The following is a 17,684-nucleotide window of genomic DNA, read 5'->3' as shown; positions in this document are numbered from 1 at the left end:
CCAACATTTTCACGTACAGTAGCTCAAATTCAGCCCAGAAATACAAACCCCGTGCAAGGATCATGATTAAAATAAATGGAGATCGATCATTTTTTCATGTACAGTATACCTCAAACACCCTGTTTTGCAATCTCAAAATATGCAGCTAGTGTACCCAAAGCGAGCGAGAGAGAGTACTTGTAGCTTGGTGTAACTTGTGTAACCTATAAAACATTTTTGTTTTTTATTTGCTTATACAAACGTGTTTTATGCTGTATATACTGTGGTGTTAATAAAGGGTAAAAGGTACCAGGACCTTCTTTTGAAAACAAATAAAACACAAAATACAATTTAATGCATAATAAAATACACGTTAGTGTATTTAAATATTTTATGAAAAGCAAATATATATTATGTATGGTAAAAAATGTACACCAAAAAAGTATTTCTCTGACGTCCTAGTGGATGCTGGGTACTCCGTAAGGACCATGGGGTATAGACGGGCTCCGCAGGAGACTGGGCACTCTTAAAAGAAAGATTAGGTACTATATCTGGTGTGCACTGGCTCCTCCCTCTATGCCCCTCCTCCAGACCTCAGTTAGTATCTGTGCCCGGCCAGAGCTGGATGCACCCTAGGGGCTCTCCTGAGCTTCCTAGAAAAGAAAGTTTTTGTTAGGTTTTTTATTTTCAGTGAGATCTGCTGGCAACAGACTCACTGCTACGTGGGACTGAGGGGAGAGAAGCGAACCTACCTGCTTGCAGCTAGCTTGGGCTTCTAAGGCTACTGGACACCATTAGCTCCAGAGGGATCGAACACAGGCCCAGTCCTCGGTCGTCCGGTCCCGGAGCCGCGCCGCCGTCCCCCTTGCAGAGCCAGAAGAACGAAGAGAAGTTGAAAATCGGCGGCTGAAGACTCCTGTCTTCATTAAGGTAGCGCACAGCACTGCAGCTGTGCGCCATTGCTCCCTTAGCACACCACACACTCCGGTCACTGATGGGTGCAGGGCGCTGGGGGGGGGCGCCCTGGGCAGCAATTAGATTACCTTACTTGGCGAAAAGCACATAATACAGTCTGATAAACTGTATATGTGCATTAACCCCCGCCATTAAAGTACATAAAAGGACAGAAGCCCGTCGCTGAGGGGGCCGGGCCTTCTTCCTCAGCACACCGGCGCCATTTTCTCTTCACAGCTCAGCTGGAAGGAAGCTCCCCAGGCTCTCCCCTGCAGTATCCTGGTACACAAAGGGTAAAAAAGAGAGGGGGGGCACATAAATTTAGGCGCAAAACTGTGTATATAAGCTGCTATAGGGGAAAAATCACTCAGTATAGTGTACATCCCTGTATTATATAGCGCTGTGGTGTGTGCTGGCATACTCTCTCTCTGTCTCTCCAAAGGGCCTGGTGGGGGAACTGTCTTCAAATAGAGCATCCCCTGTGTGTGTGGTGTGTCGGTACGCGTGTGTCGACATGTCTGAGGTAAAAGGCTCCTCTAAGGAGGTGATAGAGCGGATAAGTGTGTGGGAGGGTGTCTCCGTCAACAACGCCGACACCTGTTTGGATATGTGTAAGTGCTGAGGTAAAATTATTGCACAAAAGGTTAGGGAACAGAAAGGAAATCTACCCTGGTCTGTCCCTATGTCACAGAGTCCTTCAGAGTCTCTCTATGGTCACTATCCAAAATAACAAAGTATCGACACAGAGTTTAACTCCACTGTCGACTACGATAATGCAAAGTTACAGCCAAGAGGGCTAAAAGATATTCAATATATGATTATTGGAATAAAAGATGATTTGCATATCACTGATGACTCATCTGTCCCTGACACGAGAGTACACATGTTAAGGGGAAGAATGCTGAGGTAAATTTCCCTCCTCTCATGAGGAAAAAGAGCGGGAATCTCCAGACAAGAGACGGCAGCTTCCCACAAGAGAATTCTCAGGCTGTATCCTTTCCCCACTAGGGCCAGGATGTGTCGAGAATCTTCCCCTTGGGTGTCCTGTTTGCACTAGCTATTCTCAGGGATCCTGCAGATAGTGTGCACATTCTAGTATACTACCCAGACCGGCGATTGTGTCGGCATGGGTTTATAGCGATGTGGCAGCGTGGACAGGTACCTTATCAGCAGAGATTGAGACCCTAGTATGCATATAAATATTTTAAGATGCTGTCTTAAGTGATAGATATATAATTATAAAGCATGCCCAAAGGGACATGAGTATACTGGGTCCTAGAGACAAAAGCTATGTCGATTTCTGCTTGACGTGTCCTGTAGAATATACATTGGACAGATGATGCCGACTTAAGAGGCATATGGAAGGCTGAGGATTGTGTGAAGAAAGGTTCTCGGGCCTGGTCTCCACAGCTATAGCTGGTAATTCTGATATTTTGCCTTATATTCCTGCACAGCCTAGGAAAGCACGACATTATTAAATGCAGCTTTTCGAATAAAGAAACGAGAAAGTCTGAGGTGCGTCCTTTCTTGTCAGAGCCGGGGGCAGAGGAAAGAAGCTGTACAACACAGCTAGTCCCCAGGAACAGAAGTCCTCCCCGGCCTCTACAAAAATCCACCGCATGTCGCTGGGGCTCCACAGGCGGAGCTAGGCCCGGTGGGGACACGCCTTCCGTAAGTTCAGCCACAAGTGGGTTCACTCCCTGTTAGATCCCTGGGCAATAGAAATTGTATCGCAGCGATACAGGCTGGACTGTGAGAAGATGCCCCCTCACCGAGGACCCGGCGGGCTTCCCCCCAAGAGAGGGAGTCAGTGTTAACTGCAATTCGTAAATTGTATCTTCAACAGGTGGTGGTCAAGGGTCCCCTCCTTCAACAAGAGGGTGTTATTATTCGACCATGTTATAATCCCGAAACTAGACGGTTCGGTTAGACCCATATTGAATTAAAATCCCTGAACATATACCTGAAAAGGTTCAGGTTCAAGATGGAATCGCTAAGAGCGGTCATTGCAAGCCTGAAATGAATCGGGACATAAGGGATGCATACCTTCGTGTCCCCATTTATCCACCTCATCAGGCGTACCTCAGAATTGCGGTACGGGATTGTCATTACCAATTTCACCAAGGTAATGGCGGATATGATGGTGCTCCTGCGGAAGCAAGGTGTCACTATTATCACATACTTGGATGATCTCCTCATAAAAGCGAGATCAAGAGAGCAGTTGCTGGACAGCGTATCACCTTCTCTGGAAGTGAAACGGCAACACGACTGGATTCTATATATTCCGAAGTCGCAGTTGGTTCCTACAGCTCATCTGCCTCGCCTAGGCATGATCCTAGACACAGACCAGAAGAGGGTTTATCTCCCGATAGAGAGAGCTCAGGAGCTCATGACACTGGTCAGGAATCTATTGAAAACCAAAACAGGTGTCAGTGCTTCACTGCACTCGAGTCCTGGGAAGGATGATGGCATCATACGAGGCCATCCCCTTCGGCTGGTTCCATGCAAGGACAATGGAACTTACTGGACAAGTGGTCCGGATCACATCTTCAGATGCATCGGTTAATCACCCTATCCCCCAGGGCCAGGGTGTCTCTCCTGTGGTGGCTGCGGAGTGCTCACCTTCTCGAGGGCCGCAGATTCGGCATTCAGGACTGGGTCCTGGTGACCACGGATGCAAGCCTCCGAGGGTGGGGGGCAGTTACACAGGGAAGAAAATTCCAAGGTTTGTGGTCAATCCAACAGACTTGCCTTCACATCAATATCCTGGAACTAAGGGCCATATGCAACGCCCTAAGTCAAGCGGAGTTCCTGCTTCGCGACCAACCGGTTCTGATCCAGTCAGACCGCAGGGGCTCATGTAAACCGCCAGGGCGGCACAAGGAGCAGGGTGGCGAGGGTAGAAGACACCAGAATTCTTTGCTGGGCGGAGAATCAAGTAAGCGCACTGTCAGCAGTGTTCATTCCGGGAGTGGACACGACCTCCACCCGGGAAAGTGGTGACTTCATCAGGAAGTCTTCACGCAGTTTTGCAAATTGATGGAAACTGCCTCAGGTGGACTACATGGCGTCCCACCTCAATAAAAAGATTTAAAAAAAGGTTTTACGCTGGGTCCAGGGACTCTCAGGCGATAGCTGTGGTCGCACTAGTAACACCGTGGGTGTTCCAGTCGGTCTATATATTCCCTCCTCTTCCTCTCAGACCCAAGGGCTGAGAATTGTAATAAACGGAGGAGTGTGAACAATATTCTTTGCTCCGGATTGGCCAAGAAGGACTCGGTACCCGGAACTGCAAGAAATGCTCTCAGAGGATCCATGGCCTCTGCCTCTCAGTCAGGACATGTTGCAACAGGGACACTCTGATCCAAGACTTACCGCGGCTGCGTTGGACGGCATGGCGGTTGAACGCCGGATCCTAGCGGAAAAGGGCATTCCGGATGCAGTTATTCCTACGCTGATAAAGGCTAGGAAAGACGTGACAGCAAGACTTTTTCACTGTATATGGCGAAAATAGGTTGCTTGGTGTGTGGCCGGGAAGGCCCTACAGAGGAATTCCAGGGGGGTCGATTCCTGCACTTCCTACAGTCAGGAGTGACTATGGGCCTAAAATTAGGATCCATAAAGGCCAAGATTTCGGCCCTATCCCTTTTTCTCTCAAAAAGAACTGGCTTCACTGCCTGAAGTTCGGACGTTGTTACAGGGGTGCTGCATATTCAGCCCCTTTTGGTCCTCCAGTAGCACCTTGGGATCTTAACGTGTGTTGGATTCCTAAAATCCCACTGGTTTGAGCCACTTAAGACCGTGGAGCTAAAATATCTCACGTGGAAAGTGGTCATGCTTTTGGCCTTAGCTTGGACTAGGCGTGTGTCAGAATTGGCGGCTTTGTCATGTAAAAGCCCATATCTGATCTTCCATATGGAAAGGGCGGAATTGAGGAGTCGTTCCAAATTCCTTCCTAAGGTGGTATCAGTGTTTCATGTGAACCAACCTATTGTGGTGCCTGCGGCTACTTGGGACTTGGAGGATTCCAAGTTACTGGACGTAGTCAGGGCCCTGAAAAATATATGTTTCCAGGCGGCTGGAGTCAGGAAAACTGACTCGCTATTTATCCTATATGCACCCAACAAGCTGGGTGCTCCTGCTTCTAAGCAGACTATTGCTCGCTGGATCTGTAACACGATTCAACTTACACATTCTGCGGCTGGACTGTCGCACCCTAAATCTGTAAAAGCCCATTCCACGAGGAAAGGGGCTCTTCTTGGGCGGCTGCCCGAGGGGTCTCGGCTTTACAATTTTGCCGAGCTGTTACTTGGTCGGGTTCAAACACTTTTGCAAGAGTCTACAAGTTTGATACCCTGGCTGAGGAGGACCTAGAGTTTGCTCATTCGGTGCTGCAGAGTCATCTGCACTCTCCCGCCCGTTTGGGAGCTTTGGTATAATCCCCATGGTCCTTATGGAGTACCCAGCATCCACTAGGACGTCAGAGAAAATAAGAATTTACTCACCGGTAATTCTATTTCTCGTAGTCCGTAGTGGATGCTGGGAGCCCGTCCCAAGTGCGGACTCTCTGCAATACATGTATATAGTTATTGCTTAACTAAAGGGTTATTGTATGAGCCATCTGTTGAGAGAGGCTCAGTTATTGTTCATACTGTTAACTGGGTATAGTTATCACGAGTTGTACGGTGTGATTGGTGTGGCTGGTATGAGTCTTACCCTGGATTCCAAATCCTTTCCTAGTTATGTCGGCTCTTCCGGGCACAGTTTCCCTAACTGAGGTCTTGAGGAGGGGCATAGAGGGAGGAGCCAGTGCACACCAGATATAGTACCTAATCTTTCTTTTAAGAGTGCCCAGTCTCCTGCGGAGCCCGTCTATACCCCATGGTCCTTACGGAGTACCCAGCATCCACTACGGACTACGAGAAATAGAATTACCGGTGAGTAAATTCTTATTTTTATTAAACAATAGCACTAGTGCACGCAGGGGGAATTTCTGAGAACCCAGAAAACCCCCCCTGACAGGCCAATTTTATTTTACCTTGCTGCCTGCAGGCCCCGATCTAAGCCCCCCTCTCACGGCATAATGCCACGAGTAGTGGGTGTATGGTCATGAGGAGGTGCTAATACGACACACATCTATCTGAACAGCATCATTTTTGGCCCCGCTCCCCCCACTGACCCGCGAATCGAGGGATTGTGAGTGAGCGGAGCCTACTACTGCAGTGTGCCGGGTCCCCATTCACACGCCTCATGTGCTGCATGTATCTGCACTCAAAGCCACAGTAAGTTTATATAACTTACACCTACAAGCTGGGCACCTGTGGGTACCAACATATTGCTGTATGGAGTTCCAGGATATATATATATATATATATATATATATATCTCGAAGTGGGCATATGGCATACCGGCACTTTGAGCACTACTGAAGACCCCTGCCCCCACATCTTTTCAAATTCAGCCCTATTCACGCACCAATTGGAGCACGCGAACTGGCAGCCAATCGGTGGGGCCGCTCCTGATTGGCTGTCGAACCACAGCAGATTTACAATAGTGGTGGTTATAGGAGCCGCTGACTCCAGCCGCCTCTACATCGCTGCTTTCCCAGCCTCTTCCTCCGCACCGTCTCTCCAGCCTCCTCCTCCGCACCGCCGCCACCGCACACAGCCCCCTCCGCACTGCCAATGTGACACACACATTTTGTATATATGGAACCCTCCCCCAACAAATCCTGCATTTGCCCATGAATAGGGGCCCTTTTACTCAGGTTTCTGAGGGCTGATACTTTTCCTCTTGTGTCCTTATTGTTGAGATTAATAGTGTTGAGTGCTGATGTTACTATCCAATTAATCCAATGAGGGGGTGAAAAGGGGTGAAAAATAAAATGTCTCGCACAGATCCACTGGTCCAGGCTCTCCACGTTTAACATCCTCCCTTCGCTACTTGCTTTCCTCCAACTGATCTGCAGCAGCGCGATGCGGCTCCATCCCGGCTACACAGCGGAAGCGATGATAAATCGCATCAGGGTCACTGCTACCTGTGACCACCCCCTGGCACAGCCGCTGCCGCTATAACTACTACTGCCACTGTACAGGCCACTGACACTGGGGAGCATGGCGGCACCGCTCCTGGGTAACGCAGATGTCTCCCCACCAGTGTACCCGGCGCTGGCTGCTGTGTCCGGCTTGGGGAGGTTCCCAGCAGCGGGTGTCCCCTCCATCTCTGGGCTGCTCCCTCCGGGTGCTGCTGGCTGCTGCCTTACTGGGGGATGGGTGGTCTTAGGTTACCAGGAAGTCCTTCAACATGAAAGTTATACGCACGGAAATACTTGAAATTCCGCAGCTAGTCTACAATACAGGAGAAAACAAAAATTGGTTTGAGGCTAATTTACTGAAAACATATTTCTGTTTGCAGAGAGTGCTCAGATGGAACATGTGATGGCTGCACATTTCACTTTCTGTGGGAGTCGGAACAAGCTTGCCCTGTTTGTACTGTCCATGACTACCACATCATCACAAGTGTTTGCCAACATGGCATCCAGGTATTTCAGACATTACAGAACTGCTTTATTGATTATCATTAATTGCTTCTATCTAAATTCCCTGTTTACCTTTTTAGTATGGCCCCTTATCTATAGAACAACGGTCTCACCATCAACTCTAAGGGTGTGTACACACGGTGAGATATTTTCTTTCGATTTTGACTATATAGTCAAAATTGCAAGAAAAGTTAGTGCAGATCGCAAGGTGAAAGTCACCTTGCGATCCCGATGCGCGGTCCCGCCAGGTCAGCATCGTAAGAAAAGATAGACTGTGCAGGCAAGTCAATCCTTACTAGATCGATGTACTGTCTAGTTCATCTCACGGGTGGTCTTCAGGTTGCCGACTGTCGGGATCCCGGCCCACGGTATACCGGCACCGAAATCCCGACAGCCGGCATACCGACAGTTTATCTCCCTCGTGGGGGTCCACGACCCCCCTGGAGGGAGAATAAATAGCGTGGCGCGCGTAGCGAGCCCGCAAGGGTCTCATTTGCGCTCGCCAAGCTGTCGGTATGCTGGCGGTCGGGCTTCCGGCACCGGTATGCTGGTCGCCGGGAGCCCGGCCTGCCGGCATATCATACCATACCACCCCCCATCTCACATGTCAATGACATCTCACATATGCCAAAATCGTAAGCACACAGTCCATATCTCATGAAAAGTTAGTCAAAATCTGTGCTATCTGGGCTCCAGGGAGTTCAAGGGCAGAGCCGGCCCTAGGTATAGGCAAACTAGGCAATTGCCTAGGGCATCTGGTATGCCTAGATGCACAAGGAGTTTATGCTGATTAAAATGATATGTGGCATGCCTATATTCTGTGTGTAGCATTCCGTATGCAGATACAGCCACAGTCGCACACAGTATATAGGCATGCCGCATATCATTTTAATCAGCAGAAGCTGCTTGTACATCCTAGCTACATAGCAATGCAAATAAGATGCATTTTCATAAAAAATAGGCACCCGACATTAGCAGAGCTGCCAGTTGACTCACACCAGGAATTATATGTGTCATTATGTGTATAAGGGCATTAATAATGTGTAACATATGTGTAAGGTGCACTATGTGTGTCATATGTATAAGGGCACAAATAATGTGCGGCATATGTGTAAGGGGCATTATGTGTGTCATTATGTGTATAAGGACATTAACAACGTGCGGCATATGTGTAAGGGAAATTATGTGTATAAGGGCATTTATAAGGGATGGCATAACGTGTAAGGCACATTATGTTTATAAGGACATTAATAATGTGTGTAATATGTGTAAGGGGCATTACTGTGTGGTATTATGTGTATAAGGTGCTCTATTGTGTGGCGTAACGTATACAAAGGGCACTACTGATTCGTCTAATGTGAATAAAGAGCAATATGGTGTGGTGTAATGTGAATAAGGAACAATATGGTGTTGTGTAATGAGAATAAAGAGCAATAGTGTGTGTTGTAATGTGAATAAGGAGCAATTCAGTATGATGTTATGTGAATGAGGGGCACTACTGTAAGAAGTAATGTATATAAGGTAAAGTGGTATTACTGTGTGATGTAATGTGAATAAGGGACACTATCGAATGATAAATTGTGAATAAAGTTGCACTACTGTGAGGCATAATTTGAATTGGGGGTACCTTTTTGGGCTGTGCGCCGAATGTGCACACTGTTCTAATTTAAATTACAGGGGGTAGGAAACAAAAAAAAAGGACTGCTATGGGTGGAGGTGACGGTGCTGGGAAAGGGTTGCAGGGTCATAGGCAGAACTAGCGGCGGTGCTAGGGGGCACCAGCCAAAATCTTGCCTAGGGCATCATATTGGTTAGGGCCGGCTCTGTTCAAGGGAAATCGCAAAATCGGGCATAGCAAGGATCTCACCGTGTGTACACACCCTAATTTAGACTTTCACAATTGCAAATTTGCCAAAGTGTTTATTTTTTTATGTTTTACTGTGTAATTTCTGTAAACAAACTGTGGTACAATTATATTGTGATAAATTAATATGTTCCTCAATGCAACCACAATTTAAATTAGTATTACCAAAATTAAAAATAAGAATTGCAGCACAAATGATATATACATTTTTCCATGCTCAACATTGTGCACGCTGTGGTGAATAAATATTCCCCTGACATATATATGGCTTTCATGTGTAAAATACAGATTGAGTATCCCTTATCCAAAATGCTAGGGACCAGAAGTATTTTGGATATCTGAGTTTTCCGTATTTTGGAATAATGACATACCATAATGAGATATCATGGGGATGGGACCCAAGTCTAAGCACAGAATACATTTATGTTTCATATACACCTTATACACACAGCCTGAGGGTCATTTTAGGCAATATTTTTAATAACTTTGTGTATTAAACAAAGTTTGTGTGCACCTACGGCGTGCACTGCCCATATTTTACATAAGGGGTGGGGGCGCCAATGCCGTTTCTTGCATACAGCGCTAAAATGCCTACTTACGGCACTGGTACCCAGCATAACATTATAACATAGTATGCAGCTCAAAGTTGGATCCCTAAACTGCCCACTCGCTCTCAAAGCATCTGCTGGTACCCCTCTCCACACCCCTAATGCTCCTCCTCTCCCATACCTGCCCCTACCCCCCCTCCCCACATACCTGGTGGTCCCCTCCCTCACACCTGGTGCTCCCACACCACACGCCTGGTACCCCCCCCCCTTCACCATTGATGGTTGCTTTAATTTATTTCAGTAATTAAACTTAAAAGGTGAACCTAATATATTATATAGACTCATTACATTCAAAGTGAGATATTTCAAGCCTTTATTTGTTCTGATTTTGATGATTGTGGCTTACAGGTTAAGGAAACCCCAAATCCAACATCTCAGAAAATTAGAATATTACATAAAATCAATAAAAAACAAATACAGAAATGTCGGCCCTCTGAAAAGTATAATCATGCATATGTACTCAGTACTTAGTTTGGGCCCTTTTGCATGAATTACTGCCTCAATGTGGCATGGCATGGATTCTATCAGCTTGTGGCACTGCTGAGGTGTTATGGAAGACCAGGATGCTTCAATAGAGGCCTTCAGCTCTTCTGCATTGTTCGGTCTCTCATCTTTCTCTTGGCAATGCCCCATAGATTCTCTCTTATCTTTAGACCAGGTAAGACGCTTCTGATATTTTTAGTTGTTCAGGAGCGGCTTGACGAGGAATACGACATTTTAAGTGCATGTCCAGGATCCATCTGTGGGTGGTGGCTCTTGATGCACTTACTCCACCCTCAGTCCATTCCTTGTGAAGCTACCTCACACTTTTGAATGGCCGTTTCCTGACAAGAAAAAAAGAACTGGTCTGTTGCTCAGTGGTCCAAAGTCCTTTTTTCTGATGAGAGCAAATTTTGCATCTCCTTTGGAAATCAAGTATGGAGGAAGAATGGAGAGGCACACAAGTCCAGAGTCAATGTAGCAGTCTACCAGGACATTTTAGAGCACTTCATGCTTCCTTCAGCAGACCAGCTTTATGGAGATGCTGACTTCATCTTCCAGCAGGACTTGGCACCTGCCCACACTGCCCAAAGTACCAAAACCTGGTTCAATGACCGTGGGATTACTGTGCTGTATTGGCCAGCAAACTCGCCTGACCTGAACCCCATAGATAATCTATGGGGCATTGCCAAGTGAAAGACGAGAGACATGACACCGAGCAATGCAGAAGAGCTGAAGGCCGCTATTGAAGCATCCTGGACTTCCATAATGTAAGAGGGACGCGGTGCGGGTGCAGTGCCTGCTGCTGTGCAGGTGTCGTCTCACCGCTTACCTCGCGTCACACTCTCTCACCTTCAGGTCACGGAATCTTCCACGGACCTGGAAACCTTCAGTTGGACCCGGACACTGCGATCCCCTCTCGGAGCTGACGACGGACGAACTGGGGAGAAAATAAACCAAATTAAGGGGGGGTATCAACCCTTCTTCCACCAGAAAAGAGGATACCCCAAGGGTGGCGGCGACCTTCACCGGTTGGGTGAAAGGTCATCACTGGCCCTAAGGCCTCAGCCACCCAATTTTCACACACTCACACTCGCAGTGTGATAAAGGGGGGTTCTCACGTCCGTGAGCAAACCCCTAATCTGGCGCTCGGGGACAGACAGAAGGACACAGATGTTACTCACCGTTGTCAGTCTTGCACTGTGATCTTCCTCTCCACTTACAGGTCCCTGTAAGGATGCAACCAAACAGCCGTGCAGGGCCTAACTCGATCCTGATGTAACACAACTACACTAACTACAATGGCAGAGCCCTCAAACTAGCTCTGTATGTGTGGTGCAACAAAACTAAACAAACTATAAGCAACCTTGGCCCTGCACGGAAACAACACACATCACAAATCATAATAACAGTGCAAGTAACTACCACGGTGCTGTCCCCTTTGTTACCTAACTGCTTCAGATTACCAGGAAGTGGGCGCTGCACATCCTACCCACCTTTCTTTACACTTACCTACCAGGGGCTCAGGCCAAGCGGGCCTGCCTACCTGTACACACTGGGGTGGCCTGGGCCTAGTGCCCAGTGCCACCTTTATTCACCTTGGGGGAGGACACACTGCCTATGCTGGGCCTAGTGCCCCCTAGCTGCACACAGGCCAGAGTCCTGACTTTGCCCACGGGCCTAGCGCCCGCCTAACATGCGGCCGTTGGAGTAATCTGGGCCTAATGCCCAGATCACTCTTATTTGGGGTGTTCTATCTAAACTCGGGCCTAATGCCCACCATGTGCCCTCGGGCCTAATGCCCACCAAAAATGCCAATGCTGTGGCTTGGGCCTAATGCCCAAACCACCAAATCAGGGGATAACACACCTAACTGCGCTACAGGCCTAGTGCCTGAACTGTGCCCCCGGGCCTAATGCCCGTTCCCTGGTGGTCTAGGGAGGAAGGGGGCGAGATCAGCCTCACTGAGGCCTCACCTGATCCAGGGGTCTCCGGCGCCCTCTTCTGCCGCTGACTCATCCTGGCCAGCGGCGCCGCCGCTGCTCCTCCGCTGACTCCCGCGTCTTCCGGCCTATTCAGCAGCCACCGGATCTCTTCGCCAAATGGCCGCCGTGTTCTCCTCCACTGTGGCCTCTTCTCTCCATCCCGCTCTTTGGCGCAGCCTCCTGACTTCCTCCGCTCCCGGCGGCGTCTGATGTCACTCGCCGGGGCGGGGCTTATGATGCGGCGAGCGCTGATTAGCTCGCCACACCTGCCCGTGATTGGACGGTGCCCCGCGAGTAGTGATTGGTTCGCAGATGGCGCCGGATTTGAAATCCCGCTGCCAGCGCTTCAGATTAGCTGCCAAAATGGTGCCAAGTTTGAAGCGCCGCTGCTCCGGCACTGTCCATTGTCGTACCTTGACCAGTGCTGGTGACAGACACACCGCCCCACCTTGCAGGGGACGCAGATCCCGTGCACTCCGCCACTGCACTGATGTGCCCTGCGATACAGGGCACATCTCTACAATAACACCTCAGCAGTGCCTCACGCTGATGGAATCCATGCAACGCTGCATTGAAGCAGTAATTCATGCAAAAGGGGCCCAAACCAAGTACTGAGTACATTTGCATGATTATACTTTTCAGAGGGCCGACATTTCTGTATTTAAAATCCCTTGTTTTATTGATTTTACGTAATATTAAACTTTTCTAAGATTTTGTATTTGGGGTTATCTTAAGCTGTAAACCACAGTGATCAAAATTATTCTGTTTCAAGGAAAAAAATACTACAGAGAAATGGAATGTATTAAAATCACTGCTAATTAATAATACTCGTAAATTTATTCCCACCAGCAGCAAAAAAAGGAATAAAAATTCCAAACCAATGTGGTTTAACAAAAATATAAAGGAATTAATGGACAAAAAAGACGAGCATTTAAAAAAATACAAATCTGAGGGGGATTCTGAGTCATTTCAGCACTATAAGGACTGTAACAAAATATGCAAAAAAGGAATGAGCGGCTAAAGTAGAAACTGAAAAACTAGTAGCAAAGGAAAGCAAAGCGAATCCCAAATTATTTTTTTTAAGTACATCAACAGCAAGAGACTAAAGAAGGAGAGTATAGGTACTTTAAAGGACAAGAGGGGAGTCTTAATCAAAAATTATAATGACGTAGCAAACAAACTAAACAAGTTTTTTTTCAACGGTATTTACCAGAGAGGACCAAATGCTGAGTCTAACACAAAATCTCAACAAAGATATTGTCCCACTGCTAAATGCTTATTTATGTGAGGAGGTAGTCTGTGACCGATTAAAAAAGTTAAAGATTAATAAGTCACCCGGTCCTGATGAAATTCACCTGAGGGTTCTTATGGAGCTGCACGCTGAACTAGCAAGACCTCTACTTTTGATCTTCATGGATTCGGTTAAACCGGGTATGGTTCCCAAAGACTGGCGTATAGCGTAGGTAGTGCCGATATTCAAAAAGGGGAGCAAAGATGAACCAGGAAATTATAGACCAGTTAGTCTTACATCTATAGTGGGGAAAGTATTGGAAGGTATTCTAAGGGACAGTATTCAAAAGTTCCTTGAAGCAAATAAGGTAATTAAAAGGAACCAACATGGATTTGTGAAGGACAGATCGTGTCAGACCAACTTACTTAGCTTTTATGAAACAGTAAGTGCGAACCTTGATCAGGGTAAGGAGGTGGATGTAATCTTTATAGACTTTGCCAAAGCTTTCGACACTGTACCACACATGCGTCTTATCTATAAGCTACAAGAAATAGGGCTAGGGAGCACAATATGCACTTGGGTCAGTAATTGGTTAGATAATAGGGAGCAGCACGTTGTGGTCAATGGATAATTTTCAAATTGGACTAAAGTACTAAGTGGTGTGCCACAAGGTTCTGTAGTTGTACCACTTTTGTAAAACATTTTCTCTATCGTCCTTGTGGATGCTGGGGTTCCTGAAAGGACCATGGGGAATAGCGGCTCCGCAGGAGACAGGGCACAAAAAGTAAAGCTTTCCGATCAGGTGGTGTGCACTGGCTCCTCCCCCTATGACCCTCCTCCAGACTCCAGTTAGATTTTTGTGCCCGGCCGAGAAGGGTGCAATCTAGGTGGCTCTCCTAAAGAGCTGCTTAGAGAAAGTTTAGCTTAGGTTTTTTATTTTACAGTGAGTCCTGCTGGCAACAGGATCACTGCAACGAGGGACTTAGGGGAGAAGGAGTGAACTCACCTGCGTGCAGGATGGATTGGCTTCTTGGCTACTGGACATCAGCTCCAGAGGGACGATCACAGGTACAGCCTGGATGGTCACCGGAGCCGCGCCGCCGGCCCCCTTGCAGATGCTGAAGTAAGAAGAGGTCCAGAATCGGCGGCTGAAGACTCCTGCAGTCTTCTAAAGGTAGCGCACAACACTGCAGCTGTGCGCCATTTTCCTCTCAGCACACTTCACACGGCAGTCACTGAGGGTGCAGGGCGCTGGGAGGGGGGCGCCCTGGGAGGCAAATGAAAACCTTTTTTGGCGAAAAATACCTCACATATAGCCCCCAGAGGCTATATGGAGATATTTAACCCCTGCCAAGATTCACTAAATAGCGGGAGACGAGCCCGCCGAAAAAGGGGCGGGGCTTATCTCCTCAGCACACAGCGCCATTTTCTCTCACAGAAAGCCTGGAGAGAAGGCTCCCAGGCTCTCCCCTGCACTGCACTACAGAAACAGGGTTAAAACAGAGAGGGGGGGCACTGATTTTGGCGATATTGAGATATATATAAAGATGCTATAAGGGAAAACACTTATATAAGGTTGTCCCTATATAATTATAGCGTTTTGGTGTGTGCTGGCAAACTCTCCCTCTGTCTCCCCAAAGGGCTAGTGTGGGTCCTGTCCTCTGTCAGAGCATTCCCGGTGTGTGTGCTGTGTGTCGGTACGTGTGTGTCGACATGTATGAGGACGATGTTGGTGAGGAGGCGGAGAAATTGCCTGTAATGGTGATGTCACTCTCTAGGGAGTCGACACTGGAATGGATGGCTTATTTAGGGAATTACGTGAGAATGTCAACACGCTGCAAGGTCGGTTGACGACGTGAGACGGCCGACAAACTATTAGTACAGGTCCAGGCGTCTCAGAAACACCGTCAGGGGCGTTAAAAACGCCCATTTACCTCAGTCGGTCGACACAGACACAGACACGGACACTGAATCCAGTGTCGACGGTGAATAAACAAACGTATTTCTCATTAGGGCCACACGTTAAGGGCAATGAAGGAGGTGTTGCATATTTCTGATACTACAAGTACCACAAAAAAGGGTATTATGTGGGAGTGAAAAAACTACCTGTAGTTTTTCCTGAATCAGATAAAATAAAATGAAGTGTGTGATGATGCGTGGGGTTACCCCGATAGCAAATATTGGCGTTATACCCTTTCCCGCCAGAAATTAGGGCGCGTTGGGAAACACCCCTTAGGGTGATAAGGCGCTCACACGCTTATCAAGTGGCGTTACCGTCTCCAGATACGGCCGCCCTCAAGGAGCCAGCTGATAGGAAGCTGGAAAGATATCCTAAAAAGTATATACACACATACGGTGGTTATACTGCGACCAGCGATCGCCATCAGCCTGGAGATGCAGTGCTGGGTTGGCTTGGTCGGATTCCCTGACTGAAAATATTTTATTCATATAGAGCATTTAATAGGATGCATTCTATATATATGTACGTGAGATGCACAGAGGGATATTTGCTCTCTGGCATCAAGATAAGTACGTTGTCCATATCACCCAGAAGATGTCATGGACACGACAGTGGTCAGGTGATACAGATCCCATACGGCACATGGAAGTATTGCCGTATAAAGGGAAGGAGTTAGTTGGGGTCGGTCCATCGGACCTGGGGACCACGGCAACAGCTGGGAAATCCAACCTTTTTACCCCAAGTTACATCTCAGCTGAAAAAGACACCGTCTTTTCAGCCTCAATCCTTCCTTTCCCATGAGGGCATGCAGGCAAAAGGCCAGTCATATCTGCCCAGACATAGAGGTAAGGGAAGTAGACTGCAGCAGGCAGCCCCTTCCCAGGAAAAGAAGCCCTCCACCGCGTCTGCCAAGTCCTCAGCATGACGCTGGGGCCATGCAAGCGGACTCAAGGTGGGGGGGTAGTCTCAAGAGTCTCAGCGCGCAGTGGGATCACTCGCAGGTTGACCCCTAGATAGTACAAGTATTATCCCAGGGGTACAGATTGGAGAGTCGAGACATCTTCTCCTCGCAGGTTTCTGAAGTCTGCTTTACCAACGGCTCCCTCCGACAGGGAGGCAGCATTGGAAACAATTCACAAGCTGTATATCCAGCAGGTGATAATCAAAGTACCCCTCCTACAACAAGGAAAAGGGTATTATTTTTCCACACTATATTGTGGTACTGACGCCAGACGGCTTGGTGAGACATAGTCTAAACTGAAATCTTTGAACACTTACATAAAAGGTTCAAATCGAGATGGAGTCACTCAGAGCAGTGATAGCGAACCGGAAAAAAGGGGACTATATGGTGTCCCTGGACATCAAGGATTACCTCCATGTCCAAATTGGCCCTTCTCAACAAGGGTACCTCTGGTTCGTGGTACAGAACTGTCAATATCAGTTTCAGACGATGCCGTTTGAATTATCCACGGCACCCCGGGCCTTTTACAAAGGTAATGGCCGAAAAGATGTTTCTTCAAAGAAAAAAGGCATCTAAATTATCCCTTACTTGGACGATATCCTGAAAAGGGCAAGTTCCAGAGAACAGTTGGAGGTCGGAAGAGCACTATCTAAAGTAGTTCTACGACAGCACGACTGGATTCTAAATATTCCAAGAATCGCAGCTGTTTTCCGACGATACGTCTGCTGTTCCTAGGAATGATTCTGGGCATAGTCCAGAAAAAGGTGTTCCTCCGGGAGGAAAAAGCCAAGGAGTTATTCGACCTAGTCAGAAACCTCCTAAAACCAGGCCAAGTATCAGTGCATCAATGCACAGGAGTCCTGGGAAAAATGGTGGCTTCTTACGAAGCGATTCCATTCGGCAGATCTCAGGGGATTTGCTGGACGAATGGTCCGGATCGCATTTTCAGATGCATCAGCGGATAATCCTGTCTCCAAGGACAAGGGTGTCTCTTCTGTGGGGGCTGCAGAGTGCTCATCTTTTAGAGGGCAGCACACTCAGCATTCAGGACTGTGTTCTGGGGACCACGGATACCAGCCTGAGAGGCTGGGGAGTAGTCACACAGGGAAAAAAATTTCCAAGGA

General features: G+C 47.8%; 1 protein-coding gene and 1 long non-coding RNA gene across 7 annotated transcripts in view; one reads left to right on the top strand and one right to left on the bottom strand.

Annotated features, from left to right (window-relative positions):
• Positions 1 to 17,684, bottom strand: part of LOC135041696 (uncharacterized) — a 183,717-nt gene that overhangs the window by 101,081 nt on the left and 64,952 nt on the right. The gene's annotated exons all lie outside the window — the stretch shown is intronic.
• The window catches only part of LOC135041630 (endosome/lysosome-associated apoptosis and autophagy regulator 1-like), a 480,370-nt gene that overhangs the window by 453,156 nt on the left and 9,530 nt on the right, over positions 1 to 17,684 (top strand). For all 6 annotated transcript variants that reach the window (XM_063954952.1, XM_063954950.1, XM_063954951.1 and 3 more), the window contains one exon: positions 7,348 to 7,474. In XM_063954952.1, coding sequence (XP_063811022.1) covers positions 7,348 to 7,474 — 127 coding nt within the window. The remainder of the gene's footprint in view (positions 1 to 7,347; positions 7,475 to 17,684) is intronic.

Source organism: Pseudophryne corroboree, chromosome 2 (genome assembly GCF_028390025.1).
Source record: "Pseudophryne corroboree isolate aPseCor3 chromosome 2, aPseCor3.hap2, whole genome shotgun sequence".
NCBI lineage: Eukaryota > Metazoa > Chordata > Amphibia > Anura > Myobatrachidae > Pseudophryne > Pseudophryne corroboree.
This window is presented reverse-complemented; position numbering and strand designations above follow the sequence as displayed.